This window comes from Lepisma saccharinum, chromosome 6 (assembly GCF_977018435.1).
Source record: "Lepisma saccharinum chromosome 6, izLepSacc3.1, whole genome shotgun sequence".
Taxonomy (NCBI): Eukaryota; Metazoa; Arthropoda; class Insecta; order Zygentoma; family Lepismatidae; genus Lepisma; species Lepisma saccharinum.
In genome coordinates this window covers 75,028,418-75,047,913 of record NC_139234.1, presented here as the reverse complement: position 1 = coordinate 75,047,913, position 19,496 = coordinate 75,028,418, and the positions used below count along the sequence as shown (strand labels likewise).

Sequence of the window (19,496 nt, the reverse complement as noted above, 5' to 3'; positions counted from 1 at the left end):
CAAAATTTGCGTGGGCTTTACCCCTCAAGGCAAAAAGAGGAACCTGTGTAGTGGAAGCATTCAAAACTATTTTCGATGAAAGTGGTAGGCGACCTCGATTTCTTCAAACGTATAACGGAAAAGAATTCTACAACTCTGTCTTTCAGCAATTTATTCATAAACGAAATATTCAACATTACTCCACCTTTAGTCACATCAAAGTCAGCATAGTGGAACGTTTCAACCGAACTCTCAAAACACGCATGTGGAAACAATTCACGCTTCAGGGGAATTACAAGTGGCTCGACATGCTTCCGGAACTTGTTAACAGCTATAATCACAGTTTGCATCGCACGATAAACATGAAACCAGCTGACGTCAACAAATCTGACGAGCGGCGTTTAATTTCTACGGTTTATTGTCCAAAGTACAAATTTACAAGCAAGAAACCGAAATACAAAATTGGAGATCAGGTGAGAATCAGTAAAGTTAAGAATGCGTTCGAAAAAGGCTTCACAAAAAAATTGGAGTACGGAACTTTTCACCGTAGTTCGAGTCTTACCCGGAAACTGTCACACGTATATAATAAAAGATAATCGCGACGAAATTCTGAAAGGAAGATTTTACGAAGAGGAACTTTCTAAAACAAAATACCCCGACACGTATCTTATTGAAAAAGTATTACGTAGAAAAGGTGATAAACTGTTGGTGAAATGGCTGGGACTCGAGGAAAAAGTTGGATAGACGCAAACGAGGTGATTGTGTAACGGGTGCTTGGGATGTGGTACGGCGACTGCCAGATTTTCCATCGGAACGTCAGGATAGGAAAAATGGCGAGCATCTACCCGACAACATTCGCTGCCTTATTGTTGGACCTTCTGGATGTGGAAAAACAATGTTGCTTATTGATAATTTTCTCCTTGCACCCAACTGGTTAAACTAAAAGAACAGGCACCTGTATGTTTTCTCCAAATGTTTGGACCAATCGAAGTATCGCCAGCTGTCGAAACTGTACGAGGGACTAGGCATAACTATATTTGCTTCTGAAGTGATACCACAAGACTGCTGTCTCGAAAATTGACTACCCCGGGATTACCTCTACAGCAGTGGGAACACTGAAACTCTCCAAGACCGATGCAGCATACTACCAGGCAGGGGGATTCGAAGCAGGTACAAAAATCAAAACTCAAAGTCACACAGTACTGTTTCCCATGCGCCTGCTTCCTGGCTTCTTCTCCGACTACACGGAGATTATGTGGAAGGGTGGTTTGCGCGTCACTTTTCGCAGAAGCGCCAACAACAACAATGCGCTGATGCGTTACAGCACCTTGAGTGCAGACGGTTCAGCACTTCCCAACACACTACCCGATCCTGCCAAGTGCATCATCCAGTCCATGGAGTTGCGCATGCCCGTAGTGGAATACGAAACTAACTATGCTCTCAAGTACAAAGCAGACATTTTGAAGAATCCCCAAGTACCCATCCAATTTTACGGTTACCAGTGCGTGCAGAAACCTGCTTCCGGCAACCATTTTGAATTTGACGTGACCACACAGTTTAACAGTATCCGGTACAATATGCCAGAGTTTGTGGTCGTGCTCTTCCAGACAGGGGAGGACAACAACCAAGAAAAAGATTCGAGCCAGTTCGACAATTGCAAGATCAAGAACATCTACCTCAAAAATGTCAGGTACGAGATATTTCAACGTGAGAACTACAACCTGAACATTGCAAACAACGACTACCTGAAACTTACACATACACAGCTTACAAGAGAGTGACTTCCGGCAACGTGGACGTGCACTACAACCCCAATGAGTTCATAGCTCGCAGACCCATGTTCGTCATTAACACATCGAAGAGAAAGCAAGTGGTTGTTAACGATCGCACCAACATCAAGATTGTCTGTGAGTTCCACGATGCCTTGCCCGCCAACACCCTGTGCAGCGTCATCCTTATTGCAGAGAAAACTTTTGTGTATGATGTCAAGAATGAAAAAGTGACCGAACAGTTTTAAGTACAAGAAAAAAAATCGCATAATTCTATAAAAATTATACTGACCGTAGGTTCAGACATTAGATTTTTTGTTAACCTGCAACGCAGTGTCCAGGATGTACTGCGAAGAACATACTTCATGGAACAACTTCTTACATTTGTGCAGAAATTTTTTTGGGAATAATCTGGAAAGAAAATTATAAAATTTAATTTTGATGCATTTTAGAAATAATCACACTTGAGCGCTCAAAAAAAACTTCCTTTTTGGCCCTGCGTGTGCCCCTTTTTCGCCCCGTAGGACACGGCAGGGAGTTTGTTCCGTAAAAAAATCCCAAACCTCCACCTGTTTGCATTTGAAGATAAACACTATTGTTCTAGTATCTTGGCTATATTAAATTGGAACTTCTGTTACATGAGGTGTTTTCTTTCATACATACTATTTACTACATTTGAGACATGTCTTACTAGTTTTTAGACGATAGTGGCCCCACGGGAGCGTGTGAATCCCAAATTTCAGAACACACCTCTTGTCGTCGCGTGCGTCCAGGGCAACCTTTCTCACCTTGTTGGTTGTCAACACATGGTCGACACTCTGGATGCGCTGCTCCATTCCTAGAATTGGCGTCCTAGATTGAAGAGTCTCGACGTAATCCTCGAACTTGAGGCGCTCTTGGACGACCTGCCTGCCCACACCCTTAGCTTTTTTTGTGATGGAACCCTCTGCCCGAATAGCATAGGCTTTGGCGCGAAGACTGGCAAACTCAAGAATTACAACACCGTCCTTCTCGTCTTTAAGTTTGCCAGGCACTTTCTTGTTGCGAGCCAGGATTTTGTATCGGTTCGGCTGGGAATAGCCTGACGTGTCAAGAAGGTTCAAAAAAGTTGGTACCGTGGCTATATCCCTATATGCGTCGTCCGTGCGAACGTGATACACCAAACTATCTGTGTCCGTGTAGAGTAGGCTGATATTGTCGTTATAGTGCTGGCGTAGTATCTTATAATATATATAAAACATGTGCAGCTTGCTCAGGTCTAATACTGTGGCACCAACATAGATTGGCTTGTTGAGCATCACCTCGCTCTTCCTCATATGCACCAGAGCAAGCTGCTCATTGTAAATAGTACGTGACTTGAATAACGGGCTTGCTACAAGCTTCCGACATTGTGCTTTGTTTGATATTAGCCTCACATCCACACGATTTTGCACATTCTCCATGGTTTTCCCAAACACTGCGTTGTTCATTAACTTGAAGAAATCGCGATCGAAATCAGAAGTAGCGACTGTACGGTGTTTGGTGTTGAGCTCGATGTATGGCCTCAACCATAGACAATGCTCGAACATAAGAACTCGATGTACTGTGCGGACGGTAACCCCTTGCTCCATCAACCACCACAGGTTTTGGTAGTGCAGAACATAACGCTCTTTGGGCTTGAAGTCCATGACGAGCTTTGGTTGGTTCGAGCCAGGCGGGCATTTGAATTCCGGGACTGGCGAAAGGTCGCAGAACAAATCCTGCAGTTCCTCGGAGAACTCAAGGTCCACCTCGGCAAAAAAAAACGCATTTCACATCGCTGAAACCTTCAACGTCAAATTTGGAGGGATCAGCCCACATGAACCCTCCGGAGGGGAGTGGCAGCATCATGGAGTGTCCGTAGAGGTTGTTGACGTCTGTGTACATGATGTAGCTGGACGGTTGGGAGGTGTCGTAACCGGTGGCCATGTGGTGATTGTTGGCGTGCGAGTGTCGCTGCGACACCTGGACTATTCCACCCCGGACGGCACGTTCTACAAACAGCATCATGTCCACGTCCGAAAGAAGCTCAAGCCTAACTTTTGTAACAAGGAGCATGGCCGACCATGCCAGTCCAGGAAGACTGTAGAAGTATACAGGGTCCAGCTTGTAGATGGTCTTCGCAGTTGCACGAAACGCCTGGATCACATCAGCGAGGAGCGTCACATCGAGTTTTAGGTAGGCATCGTGGTAGTCCCCAAGATTTTGGCAATCCAGCTCGCGCCACATGGACTGAGAGTGGTTGTAGTCGTCCTCAGAGATGCCTGAGCCTCGCAGCTTGCTGTAGAACTTCGCTTGAGGAGGCAGCGACTTCTCCGCAAACTTGGTAGAGACGGTGATGTATTCGTAGGGGTAGACCCCCTTACGCCTGAAGAGACCGGCGTCCAAGTTTGGAAAGTTGGCAGAGGTGATGAGCATTTGCTCGTCGCTGAGCTTTTTCGCCAGGGTATCGAGGCTGGCCGGGAGGAACCTCAGGGAGTCGAGGAAACGAAGTTCGATGGAAGAGCCTGATTCTGGGATCCGCACCCACTTCCTCAAGCTAATATAACGCTCCTCGTTCTGCGCCAGGACGTTGATTCGCATGTCGTCGTACCCAAGATGTGGCACCAGATGGTGGAAGTCGTACCCCGAGCCATTGTGGAAAAACACAGGGATGAAGCGCTGGTCCCAGGCCAACAAATTACACCGGTTACACCAAGGACCAATGTTGAAGTGATCATGATGTTGAACTTTACGGTTGTTGGTGCTAAACTCCCTGGTGCACACAGGACAGGTAGTAGCCTCCTCGTGCTCGATTTCGTCGTCAGGAGACAGCGATTCTATAGACTTGGAGTCAACAGGAACTCCCCTATCTCGTTGGCTTCCACAACCATCCTTTCTAGAAAATGTTTGACTGCGTCGGGACCGCGATACACATAGGGCTCGGGGTCAACAAGTCGGTCTCGCCACACCACAACATAAGCATAACTCGAGGCCTCGTGGAGTTGGTGAGGGGTAGTAAAGGAAACTTTGGGATTGGGATCGCATGTGGAGATAGGTTTGAGGAAGGCCTCGAAATCGGTGATAATGATAGCAGGGTGCTCTACCATGGCACTGTGCATGTGAAATGTTTCTACAGTACCAGGTTTGGGCAAGACTGCCACCCCCAGCTCCTTGTTACTGCAGTAGAGCTTGTGGCGAGCGAGCTTCTCGGCAGCGATGTTGGAGCCTCGAACATGTTGGTAACTGCGTTGATCCCGTCCGTCGAATATTGACAAGCACCTGCGACAAACTTCTATGTGTTGTTTTTGTTTGCTTGTTTGGCTAGAAACAAGACGAGAGAGAGAGCGAATAAGAGTGTAGTGAAGGTGAGTTTCATCCTTGATGAGTAAAAGATGGATTTCTCGAGCATCATTGTTGTCTACGTCGCTCACCCGAATAGGGTACACCACATTTTTCTCAGTGAGGCCATAAACATTGATAGCCAACTGCGGGTTGTGTGTACGGGCCTCGAACTTGCGAATATCCGAGACCTCCAACGGGTAGTCGATCCCAACCATCGCATCTTCCAGCTCTGGCTCGTACTGCTTGTAGTGGTTAACTCGGTGTGGTTGTTATTTCCGGTGGACAGGGTGCAACTCTGCAAGCACCGACCAGAGAAAGCACTTGGCGTCACTGTTCTGAATATTCAGGACAGCCTTCTTTAACGCAATGGTACGTGGTAAGGGGACGTAGCTGGACGCGGAGAGAGGCACAAACTTGTTAAGTTTGATACACAGTTAGTGAGGTTCACCACACAGCGAACCTCCTGAGCCCATAGCTTGATGTTCCTCCTGCTTGGCCACCAGCTCCTCGGCAAACTCGTTGTAGATGGCCTTTAGGTTGTCGACATCCGCCAAATGTAGCGTCTTCGCCTTGGTATTGTGGTACAAGCTATAAATTTCATCAGACGGCTTCTTGTACAGGCAACATAGCGATGCGTAGAATTTGGTGGAGTGCATTGCAAGCGCATCGCTGAGGATGGAAATAATTTTGGCTTGCTCGTTCTCCAAAAAGCTACGCACGTCACATGAGCCCTCCGAAGTGAGGACAAAGTCCTCTAACAAACCCTCGAAAGCAGACGGGTTCGCTTTCGCCACAGGCTTGACACGTTTGGCGGATGGTGGCAAGTCGGCTTTCGCTTTTCTCTTGGTCGACGGTTGTGAGACAGGTGCTCCGACGACTTTGCATGTTGTTATATGCTTTTTCAGATTATCAATAGTAATATGTTTACCGCACCTGGGACATGGTTCTGTAGCGGTCACATGCTTTCCAGGTACACAGGCACGGCGGTGTCTTTCGAAATTTTTACTTGAAACACCAGTTTCACACGTAAGGCAAATTTTTACAGATTGCATCTTGTTGAAAATATTTGCGGGGTATGTTATTTTATTTGTGGAGCCACAAAATAAATGCTTTGCAATAAAAAAAACCTTGGAAGGTTAATTCACGATGGTGCTGGGTTTGGTGTGTGTTATTTATGAATATGCTATTCTTGCTCCTTAATCAATTCTGTAAATAAATAAAAAAATAATTATGTTTGTGTATAGAAAACACAAAAATATTATGTGTACATAATTCTATTTAAGTTTTTCTATCAAACAATCTCTTTTTTCTAACCCTCAGCCCTCTTGGCGTATGAAGTATAAATCATAATTTCAGAAAAACAGAGTTATTTCCGGTCGCCATTTTTGAAATCAAACCATAAGCATTATTTATGTTTATACTATTCGTCGAGCAATAGCAGATAATAATAATAATAATAATAAATTTTCTTTATTCAGCGGGCGAGGTTCAGCCAAGGGCTGCTCTGCCACCTAACCCTTGTCAATATGAGAATACATATGAGATGATTATAAACTTATGGAGCAGTAAGCTAAACGTAAAATAATAATAATAATAATAATAAAAATAAAAATAAAAAATGAAGAAAGAAAAAAATACATAGGAATTAGTTGCAAAAAAAGTGTAACTAGAAATAAGAAAAGACAATGCAATACAAAAAATACAATTCCTTATAGTGAGTGACTTGATACCTTCAGTATGTGCCCCGACTCTGCCTTTGTTCCATTAACAGCAGATCTTTTATTTTACCTTTAAAATATAATGGGTTTTTTACACTACCGATATTTGCAGGCAATGCATTCCATGCTTTGGGAGCCGAAAAGGAGAAAGAGGATTTGTAGGCCGTGGTAGAGTGATGGGGTAAATCGAAGTTGTTCCGCTTACGTGTAACATACTGATGGATTTCCCTACGGGAATGCATCTTCTCAAACAGGTACTGCGGTTTACCTTCTGTCAGTATGCGGCGTATAAAACAGAGATAGTGTAACTTCCTTCTGTTTGCCATGGTAAGAACCTGATTATTATTTAAGAATGGAAGAATATGATCGGATCTTTTTGCTTGAAAAATGTATCGGAAGCAGGCATTTTGCACCATTTGTATTTTTTTACTGAGCTTTTGCGAGAGTTGAGGCCGTAAACATTATCACAATAGTCGAACAATGGGTAGATTAATGCTTGGATGAGTCTTAGCTTGCATTCCGCAGGGAGGAAGTCACGGAAACGATTCAGATTCCTAAGTGTTCCATAAGCTTTCCTACATTGCGTCTTTACATGTTCTGTCCAATCAAAAATTTCGTCAAAAATCAGACCAAGATTTTTAGCAGTGTTATTCCTGGCAATGGGCAAATTGTTTATTTTGAGCTCGAACTTAATATTTTTAATTAACGACCTTGAATAATTAGAACCAATGATTATGAAAGTGGATTTTTCTGGATTTATTTTAAGACCGTTAGATACACACCAGTTACTGACGCTGTTCAAGTCAGAATTTAGTGACTGAAGCTTATGTTCCAACGAAGCGTAATGATCTGAGAAATATAACTGGGTATCGTCTGCGTAAAAATGTGGAGTGAAGAATTTTATAACTTGCTGCAAATCTGCAGTGTAAAGGGTGAAGAGGAGGGGGCCTAATATCGATCCTTGCGGCACGCCTGCTTTCAGCGTTATAGGTTGAGACACGTGAGATGGTGAATTATGTAATACGACCCTTTGACGTCTGTTAAATAGATATGTTTGAAACCAGTTTAATGTTGAAGGAGAAAACTTGTAATATTTAAGTTTGGCTAATAATAAGTCATGCTGCACAGTGTCAAAAGCCTTACTGAGATCCAGAAGTACTAAAATAGTGACTTGCTGTTTATCAATGGCATAGAGAATATCATCCACAACTTTAGCAAGAGCAGTGGCTGTGCTGTGTTTCTCACGAAATCCGTATTGCAGCGGGGGCAGTAAATTATTCGTGTTAACGTAGTTTAACGTCTGCGAATGCACTATTTTCTCGAGTACTTTAGATAGCACAGGCAAAAGACTGATAGGCCTAAAGTCATTGTAAGAAGTGGCGATCTGCTTTTGCTGAAGTGGCAGGATTCGTGCTTCTTTCCACATTTCAGGAAAGACGCCACTGGAAAGAGAGGAGTTAATGACGTGCGTTAGCGGAGATAAAACATAAGGCAAAGAAAGTTTGAGCATTTTAGTGCTGATACCATCTACTCCAAAACTATTTGAGCGTATGCTATAAATAGTTCTATGTACATCTTTTTCAGTTACCTCAGTAAAGTTAAAATACTGTTCAGCGGTGGAACAGGTTTTGTTCTCGAAATGCTTTATTTGCTGAGCCTTAAGTGGAGGAGGAATTTCAGATTCATTGCAAATTTTACCAAAATGGTCATTAACAGCATCTAAATCTTCAGTGGTGCTTATGAGAGAGAATGTATTATCGTGAGACTTTTTATTGTTAACAATACCCAATTGTTTCAACTCATTCCATGTTTCTCTCCGGTTTAAATTTTTCCCGCCAAATTTGAAGGTAAGATAACATTTCTTATCTTGTCTTATGACAGTTGTTGTAAAGTTCCGGAGTTCTTTATATTGTTGCCAGTCGCTTGGATTGTTGGGTTTTCTACAACCCATAGTTTATGAATTACAAGACATCATAGAAATTACATCTTGAAATTTAAATTTAAAATAACTCGAAACAGCAAGCACTAGTCATCATCCCTCCAATAGGTTGTAGAGTACTTCTAATTTTTTATCGAATGCTATTAAAATTTTCGAATTAGGGTAAAAAATAAGCCGGCAAATCAAGTTTCTCAAAAAATAAAAAATTGTCTGCATTTCCGAAACTTAAGGCGGTAGAATCGATTTTATTTGCTAGTCGAATAGTTCTCGTCGAATCCTATCCAACAAACCTAAAATCATCATCCTATCTCAATTAGGAGCCAAAAAAATCAATGTCTTGGAAAACGTCTTAAGATTTTTGTCTTAAGAAAATTTTCTTGACAGACCAGAAGTAACATCTTGAGATACCGGAAGTCGACTTTCTTAAAGATGGGACCTAGAACCATGTAACTTTGATCTATGTATATACTAGTACTTTTCCTACATGTTCACTCACCTTACAAAAAATAAAATTCACCCCCTGCGCACATGTATAAATTTAAATATAGGCTCCATATTAAAAAAAAATTATCACTTTTCTTCTTCCCTCTGGCCAAGATTGCAAATAATTGCAGAAATAATAACATAATATTTTAGACTGTAGGCCCAGGTCCCGAGCCAGACAACATATTTGCACTACAACACCAAAAAAAAATTCATATCTGTGCATATGGGAAGTCCAAGACATAGTTGGCAATGTGTGATGTGATCAGCTAACTAACTAACTAACTAACTCTCTAGCCTTCTTAAACCCGACGGTTCATGGCTGCAGCAACACAGGCCTTCCATCTTTCCCTATCTTCAGCAAGATCTATATACTCTTTTCCATCCCTACTGATTTCCCTTAGGTCCATCTCAACGTTGTCCCTCCATCTTCGTCTTGGCCTTCCTACAGGTCTCTTACCATCAGGTTTCCCAACAAGAATCCTGTATACTCCTCTTTCCTCTCCCATTCGTGCCACATGGCCTGCCCACCTAAGTCTTCTTGATTTAATTATTCTAATAATATCTGGACATGAATACAAATTATGTAGTTCTAAATTATGTAACCTTCTCCACTCACCTGTCTCCTCATCCCTTTTAGGTCCAAAGATTTTCCTAAGGATCTCATTTTCAAATACTCTCAATTTATGTTCCTCTTTCAATCTAAGGGACCAAGTTTCACATCCATATAATACTACAGGCAAAATTACTGTTTTGTATATTTTAACTTTTAGTTTCTTAGATATTAAACGAGAAGACAAAAGTTTATGAAGAGAGAAGTAACATGCATTTCCTGAATTAAGCCTACTTTTTATTTCCTCTTTAATATAATTTTCATTTGTTAATATTACTCCTAAGTATTTGAATTTGGAAACTGGTTCAAACGAGTTGTTATCAATAATTAGATTTTGATTATTACCTAACACTTGGTTTCGGCCTGTAAGCATATATTTAGTTTTCTCTTTGTTAACTTCCAAACCTATCTCTTTAGCAGTTTTGAAAAATATTTTAGCATTATTCTTAATTGTATTCACATCATCCCCCAGTAAGTCTACATCATCTGCATATGCTAACAACTGAGTCACACCATTTAATTTTAGTCCTTCTTTAGTTTCTTTAACCTTCCTAACAGCATATTCTAAGGCAAAATTAATGCATCTCCTTGTTTTAACCCATCATGAATTGTAAATTTGTCAGACATATTAATACCCACACGAATTTTACTTTCTGTTTCACTGGTGCATATTTTTATCATACTAACAAGCTTCTTAGGTATTCCAAACTCTACTAATATATTATATAATTTATCTCTTTTGACCGAATCATATGCTTTTTTGAAATCAATGAATAGTTGATGGACATTTTGATTATATTCCCACTTTTTTTCAAGTGTCTGTCTGATGTGAAAAATTTGATCTGTAGTTGATCTGTTACGTTTAAATCCACATTGATAATCACCTATAATTTCATTAGCATATGAGGTTAGTCTTGTTAAAAGAATGTTAGATAATATTTTATATGTTGTTGAGAGTAGAGAAATTCCACGGTAATTATTGCAGTTCATTTTATCACCTTTTTTAAACACAGGGACAATTATGGATTCTTTCCACTGTTGAGGGATTTCTTCTTTATTCCATATTAAACAAATTAATTTATGAATTTGACATATTAATGAATTTCCACCATATTTAATTAACTCAGCTGGTATTAAATCAATGCCAGGTGCTTTGTTATTCTTTAGCCTTTTAATAGCATCTTTAACTTCAGTCAAGTTAGGTTCTGGAACTAAAGGTTCTGCTGTGTGTACTTCATTCACTACTGATTTATCTCCTACATGGACATTTAAAAGGTCATTAAAGTAGTTCTTCCATCTATTTAGAATATCGTTTGGGTCAGCAAGAAAATCACCGTCTTTATCTTTTATCAAGTTTACTTTAGGTTGCCACCCCTTTCTAAACTCATTTACACCCTTATATAAATCTCTGTTATTTTTATTTTTGCTGTTTGTTTCAATTTCGTTAATTTTGCTTTTCAAGTAATCTCTTTTTTTACTTCTAAACGTTCGGTTAACTTCTCGCTTTATTCTATTATAATTGTTTAGATTTGTATCATCAGAGTTATTTAACCACCTAAGTCTAGCCTCATTTCTTATTTCTGTTAGATTATGACATTCATTATCAAACCATGGCTTACTTTTTCTCGGTTTATAGTATCCTATACTTTCTTTAGCTGCTGATTCTATTGCATTACGTATGTGCTCCCAATTCTTATTTACGTCTATTTCATTTATATTTTCATCATCATTTAAATCCTGCAAAATATCAAATCTATTTGACAGTTTAATTTGGTAATTTTTCTTAATTCTTTCATCAGTAAACTTTCCTGTATCAAATTTTAGAACTTTTAGATTTTGTTGCTTATGATTTAACACTGAGAGTCTTTCTCTTAATTTAGCAATTACTAAATAATGGTCACTGGCACAGTCCGCACCTCTATGTGTACGAACGTCAATTATACTAGTATGTCTTCTCTTATCAATGAGAATATGATCTATCTGATTATGAGTTTTACCATCTGGAGAAGACCAGGTATATTTATGGATATCTTTATGTTTAAAAGTGGTACTTTTCACAATTAAATTCTTTGAGGTTGCAAAAGTAATCAATCTTATACCATTATCATTACTTAATTCATGAAGACTTTCTTTACCAATCGTAGGTTTAAATGTCTCTTCTTTGCCAATCTGTGCATTACAGTCACCTAACAGAATTTTCATATCATACTGAGAAAATTTATCAAAGACCTGTTCTAACTCTGTATAAAAATCATCTTTAGTATTATCATCTTTATCTTCCGTTGGTGCATGTATGTTTATTAAAATAATTTTACACCACCTACCCTGTAAAACTGCATATGATATCCTATCATTAATAAATTCTACTGTTTTAAGAGCTGAGATAATTCTATTATTTATAAAAAAGCCTGTTCCAAAATTATGATTTTCAGTACCACCATAGAAAAAAGTATAATTTTTAGTTTTACAATTCCCTTCTCCTGGCCACCTAACTTCCTGGACAGCTACTACATCTAATTTATACTTAACTATCTCATTAACTGTACACTGAAATGCCCCAGGCCGGTAAAGGCTCAGAACATTCCAGGTGCCTAATTTAATATCCTTATTCCTAACGTAGATCTTATCCTTAGTCCAGGGACCTCCCAAAGTAGTCCCCACCCGGAGATCCGAACGGGGGACTATTTTACCTCCGGAATATTTTACCTTGGGAACATCCATGGCCTTATATTGCTGATTCTTGACATGGCTTTTTACAGTGCAGAGTTGTCAGCTCTACGCCTAACCCCCAATATGAATGGAGGAACTACCATTTGGTGATGTGATCAGCACCAAAACAATTAATTTATATGTATGTATATTTAAGTTCCGTGTTGCAATCATGAAATTAAATTTTAATTAACTTCTCTATCCATCTCTCAATCTATATAGCCTGTTCATATTTGGCACAGTCATTGCAAGTCGGCCGTTGCAAAAAAAAAAAAAAATCTCAAGCCACATCATCGCCATTTTTGCGAATGCTCGCTGTGACCATAAGCATAATTGGATATAGTTGCCGGATTTTATTTAATTTTAGGTGTAATATCAATAAGCGTGCATAAAAACTAAATATTTTAAATAATAAGATTCGAATAACTATGTACTTCCACTAGATATCAAACACACGCAACTCTTCGATTACACCCCTCCATTTTCTTGCCTTCCTCTAACAATTTTAACATATTTCGACTTTTTATTATTATTTTTGAAATATGCCCCGCACACATATTTCCTACCAACAACGGCACACAGAAGAGAGTCCCCTATATTTCAGCCACGATTTCCAATGGCGTCACTATTTCTCAACAATTGCCAAGGTTACTGCTGTAACCCTGTAGCCACATAGCATCGTCTGTATTGAAACATGAACAAAACAAATTGTATACGCCAGTGAGGAATTCCATATTTATTGTTCAGCTACTGAAAAACCAGGAAGTATAACTTCCGTCGTCCCAAGCCCTACCTATTGTTAAATTTCTGTATTCTGTCAACATTGTTAGTACACGCAGAATGACGAAACTGTAGTTTCTAGATGTCCACGGAAAAATAATTTTCAAATACGATCAGAGAGAGAGCACAGTCGCTTTTCGATACCAAAGAACTAATTGCTACAATACAATAAGTATATATATATATTTACAATTAATAGCAAAATATTAATATTTATTAACAATATCTATCTATGAATTTGCTTCGAACAAAAACATGTTATAGAAACATTTCCAGCCGTAAGTTCAAAATTTAGGCCCCCCTCTTCCCCAAATCGCATTACATAAATACATACATACATGTGGAGGACCCGTGGCGTTACAAGAGCCCCTGCCTCCCAAGAGGTTTGGTTAGCATGCAATAGATCAGTATGCTAGAAAATACAGAGATGAAGAAGAATAACTCCATTAAGCCTTGTTTCCATGATTATGAAAAACTAAATATGCTGACCAAGGCAGTAATTTATTTTATTATAAAACATAAACTAACGTAACGTTTCAACCTTCTAGCAAGGTCTTCTTCAGACTCTGTATCAAGTACAAAAGTAACCAGATACAACAAGAAGGTTAATATATATACACAAACATTACTCCCTCCAGACTATTTAGAAAGTTGTTAGGAACTTTCTAGCAGATGACTTTCACTTTCCAACTTTACTTTCACCTAAAAGGCTAAACACAATTACTTCCATATAGAATGTGGTTGGACTTTTTAATCTCACGCTCTTTTCCCTTCATTTTTCTTCCTTCTCCTCTCCTCTTTTTCTCTTGTCCTTTCCACTCTTTCCAACATCTTCTTCCATTCTTTGTTTAACTTCAGTCCCCCATTCCAGTTCATTGTGTCTTCTTCGCCTTTCTTCTCTATTTCCTTGGCTTCCTTCCATTTTCTCACTAGCATTCTCTTCTCCCTTCCTATCTGCTTAGCCTCATCCCACTCTATGTCATGTCCTGTTTCTCTCGTGTGTTTAAATATTGCATTTCTCTCTCTCTTAAGTCGTACATCATCCCTATGTTGTTTCAACCTGTCTTTCAGCCTTTTTTTCGTTTCTCCTATGTACACACTCTGACATTCTTTACATTTTACTTCGTAGATAATCCCTTCTTCTTCCTCTTCTCTGTTTTCCTTTTTCTTGTTATCATTCCTCGCTATTCCTAAGATGCTTCTCCCTCCCTTCCTGTAAGTTTTAATTCCTGCTTTCCTAAGCACTTTGCATATCTTTTCTGTGGTCTTCCCCATACTCCTTATTCCAAACCTTCTCTCCTCTTTTTCTTTCTCTTCCAATTCTCCCCTGCCCGTTTTCTTACTTCTTCTGTTTATGTCCAGTCTATCCTGCTTCTCATAGCCATTCTTTTCCAGCTGTTTCCATAGGCTATTTATTTTGCCTTCTTTTTCACATTCTTTCATGCATATTTTCTTGATTCTGTCCTCCATATTCTTTATAAAATTTATTTTTGTCACCTCACTTACATCACTTCTTTTGTGGCAGAATACCCCTGCTGCACACTTCTTCTGATGCCAAGCGGCTTCAATTTCTTGTCCTCTTTTCCTTTTCATCAATATATCTAGATAGCTTAACTTGTCTTCTTCTTCTATTTCAAGTTCCAATAATATCCCTCTTTCTTCATCTTGAATTTCTTTGGCAAAAATGTCAAGCTGCCTCTTCGTTCCCTTCCAAATGCCAAAACAGTCGTCCACATATCTGCAAAACACAATCATTTTGTCACCTCCCTTTTCTATCACTTTCTTTTCCCATTCATTCATAACCAATTCAGCCAATGCTGGGCTTAGACTGGATCCTATATTTAGTCCTTCACTCATTAACATTATTTTATCTCCCATTATACTGTAACCGTTATTCCAAATGGTTTCCAGCGCCTTCACTACCCTTTCACTATCCCATTCTCCTATAATTTCTTGTCCCATTCTCTTTTTAATAACGTCCAAAACGTGTCCCCTCTTGATGCTCGGGAACATAGAAGAAGAGGGGGGAAGATAGAGAGGAGGAGAAGAAGAAGAGGAAGCATTAACACTGCACCGCCAGTTAGCGTCATTAATTCTTCTTCATCTTACTGCATCTCCATCTTATCATCTTAGAAGGCTACGCGTCAACTCCTATTTGTAGGTTAGCCTCGCCTCTGAAATATCATATGGCAAAATGTTTAAAAAACAAACGGTTTGTGAAGCAACTAGTCAGTGTTGCCAACTCCTATTTGTAGGTTAGCTTCGCCTGTAAAATATCATATGGTGAAATTTTCTTGGGGTGGGTTGGCAACACTGCGGCTCACTTAAAGTTGCAGAAGCAGGCTGATCCTACTACTTAGGTAGGTTTCCTGTGTTCGCATTACGGCTTAGGCATGGATGTCCTTTGTGAGTTTCACTTCATCATATCATCACTCATCGTCATAATTAGACAAAAGCGACATAAAAAGCGAGGTAAAATAACTTAATTCAATTAAAGGTAATCACCGTGAAGCTTTAGAATTATATTAGTGACGTACTTTTTTTCTTCTTATATACTGAATGTTATTTGGTGTGGTTTTTCGTTCTTTTCTGGTAATGTGATTGTGAATTTAGTAACTGAAGCAACTCAAATAAGAGATGTAAATAAAAAGGGTTTCGTAAGAAATTCTTACTCTTCTCTGTATTTTATGTTTGGATATGTGTAACTATGGGATAATGATCTGATTGATTAATTGCATTATCTACTTCAACCTGTTGACTAATTCTGTAATCTACTTCAAAGTATGTTATGCGTAAATCATCAATCATGTTTGTACTGCAGAATACATAGTCAACTACACTTTGACCATTTTCAGTTTCGAATGTAAATCTTCCATTTCTGTCCCCGTGGTATTTTCCATTTAGTATCTCAAGATCAAGAACTCTGAATAATGCAAAGTGGAGCATGTTTCCCATCGCATTACATGTCACGTCTTGACTATTTCTTCTGTCCCCTCTCGTAGAATGGAAGTTCAAATTTCCGATTCTCGCATTCATATCTCCTACAATCAAAATGTTTGCATCTCGATCTCTCGCTCTTATATTCTCCACTGTTGTCCTTATTTTATTAAAGAAATCAGAATCAATGTATGGGCTGCTTGGGTGCCTATAAACGCTAACAAGATATACATCGAATGTATTGTCCATTCGCAGCTTCAGACAAAGAATTGCACATGAATTTGTTTCTATCTCATCGAGTTGTTGGACGCAGTCTTCCTTATAATAAATAACTAACCCACCGGGAAGCCTGCCTCCAGTTGTTCTATTATCTTCATTATCACTTGATTCTCCCTCACTGTGTTCACTTGATTCTCCCGTGCTCCTATCACTTGATTCTCCCTCACTGTGTTCACTTGATTCTCCCGTGCTCCTATCACTTGATTCTCCCTCACTGTGTTCACTTGATTCTCCCGTGCTCCTATCACTTGATTCTCCCTCACTGTGTTCACTTGATTCTCCCGTGCTCCTATCACTTGATTCTCCCTCACTGTGTTCACTTGATTCTCCCGTGCTCCTATCACTTGATTCTCCCTCACTGTGTTCACTTGATTCTCCCGTGCTACTATCACTTGATTCCCTAAGGTTATCTTGTACTGATCTTATCACCCTAGGAGTCGCCTTGAATCTTGCTCTATAACCTTCTATCATAACATTTGCTTCATTTGCACCCAACCATGTTTCACATAAACATATCACTTCGAACCTTTGCATGTACTGTTGAAATGCCTCATCATTAATTTTATTTGAAAGTCCATTCACATTCCATGAGAGAATTTTTATTTCGGTGCCTGCTCTTTGACCAAACTCACCAACATTAAGTCGGAAATACCGTTTGCTTTCATTTTCTTGCCAGTACGGTTCACGTCCGCGCTTCATCACTTTTTCAATTTTTCACTGGTTTTTTCTTCTATATTGTAGACTTGCAGGAAAGAGTTATTATTTTCTTCAAGGTATTCCAGTTCTTCTATTCTTTCATTTATCCATTCCAATTTTCGTATCACTTCCATCACTTGCATCATCCATTATGAATTTATTTCGCAAAATTTCGTGCTGAAGTATTCAAGATGCTGGGGGATAATTTTATATCAACTGCAAATAGAAGAAAATATTATTTAATACATAATTCTGTACATAATATTATGTTTTGAAAATTACTACAAAGCGCCTCGTAAAAAGCAACTAATATAAATACAAGATTTCTTCAATAAAATGTGAACTTGGACAAACATGTTTATTTATGAAACCTTGTAATTGTTCTCCCCATTTGCCTTGTTTTATTCCTTTCTAGTAAAAGATAGACGTTAATATTTCAAACTCGTTTCATGTTATTTTCGAGCTGATAATAGTGACTATAAATAGCTAATTGTAGAAGTAGTAGTAGCTATTTGGCATGGAGTCTGAACATTTGAAATTCATTTTTTGGTACGTTTTCTTATTCCTTTTATTTCCCAGCAAGAGCGCGTCCCTTCATCATTTTCATCTAAATACGATAAATCACCATGGCGAATCGCCAGAACTAACAAAAAATGAGAAAATACAATAGAATACAGAAAATATAAGTTAATATTGTCCGTCACCGAATTTATTGTTCAATTCGACCATCAAACTTCCTGAGTACTCCATGTCTCCCCCCGGAATAAATTACATTGGCATGTCTACTGATTGCTACACCAACTTTCATCTGTTCAGTAGCGTTTCGTCCGAGTTACAGTTCGTCGTCAAGGCTGTATGGTTTACTAATTCAATTATTCACCATAACAAACCCCCTTCCCAAAAAGGGAAAGTTCCACGGACACAACTTATCTCCAATTACCCTTCTGTGGTCACTCCTGCATCAAAGTATCCTCTTAACTACAGTGATACTACACTGCATTCGTGTATTTATACTAGTATAATTATACTGGCATAAAAATATATTTTAGGTTCGCAGTGATGGATAAACCCGACTTATGACACACAGAACAGCTGAAAGAAAAATGTGAAAACCTCACATGTTCTGAATACACCGAATATCATTAAACTTCTGATTTGTATTACGTCAGAAAATTATCAAACAAATTGAAAAGAAGTGGTATTCCTACAAGTATGAATTGGTTTAATTTTCACATTGTACTAATTGTTACACTCTTATACATTTGCGTAACATTCAAGCGGTTCTCACATATGTGTATAATGCGAATATATTATTTCGGATGACGTCAGAATCACAGTTGAAAAATTCTATTGTATTGATCTGCATGTACTTCACTAATAGAAGTCTGTTAACTGTTTTTCTTTAAACACACCAGTAGGTGGAACCCAATGTTCTGGATACGTCCTTTGACCTACTTTTTATTTTACGACGTTTTACGGACTAAACTAACCTACAATGAGAGAAAAATGGACAGAAGAAGCTCTAGCATCACTTTTTAAGCTACTTTTTACCTCCTGCAAATTTTGTTCTTATGCTAACTCGTCCTTTGACCTACTTTTGAAATGACTTACGACATTTTCCTATAAGGAAATCTATTTTTGATCCTAAAAAACTCTCTGCAACCCTATTGGAGTGCTTTGGGCGTCGTTTTTAGATTAAAAATTTTCTAATGGGGGTTGTAGAAAAAAACATTCTTGCTCGACGAAGGCGATATTTTAAAACTGCTCCGTGACCCTCTCGTTCTTTACGTCGTACGCGAAAGACTTCTCGGCGACCAGGATGACGCTGCACACGGTATCCTCGGGCAGCGCGTCGTGGAACTCGCAGACGACCTTGATGTTGGTGCGATTGTTCAGTACGAATTCGACCTTCACCCGCAAGTTCGGGAACCAACCGCTCGTGCAGGTGATCGATCAAGCTATCCTGAGCGCGTTTATCCGTGAGTATGAAAAGCGAATCCGTGTCCATGTACATCATGCGCGGTCGCGGGTTCGAGGGAAATTTTTCGACCACGTCGCGCGATTTCAGTAGGATGTTTCGTGACAGAAAAGTGACGATGGGGACGCGCAAGCGGGGGGGGGGGGTTCTTCGAAACGAACGAGCCCCCAACGTTTTCCCGTACGGCCTGCGAATGTAAGGTTGGTTCACGTGAGCGCGAATTTCTTCGGGAATTTCTTTCAGTTCGTACATCTGACCGTACATGCTGTTCATC

General features: G+C 39.3%; 1 protein-coding gene across 1 annotated transcript; it reads right to left on the bottom strand.

Annotated features, from left to right (window-relative positions):
• Positions 1-15,936: 15,936 nt before the first annotated feature.
• Positions 15,937-17,383, bottom strand: LOC145989456 (uncharacterized). Its single transcript, XM_083124801.1, has one exon. The coding sequence runs from the start codon at positions 17,245-17,247 to the stop codon at positions 16,018-16,020; it is 1,230 nt and encodes a 409-aa protein (XP_082980927.1). The 5' UTR covers positions 17,248-17,383; the 3' UTR covers positions 15,937-16,017.
• Between the last annotated feature and the right edge of the window lie 2,113 nt (positions 17,384-19,496).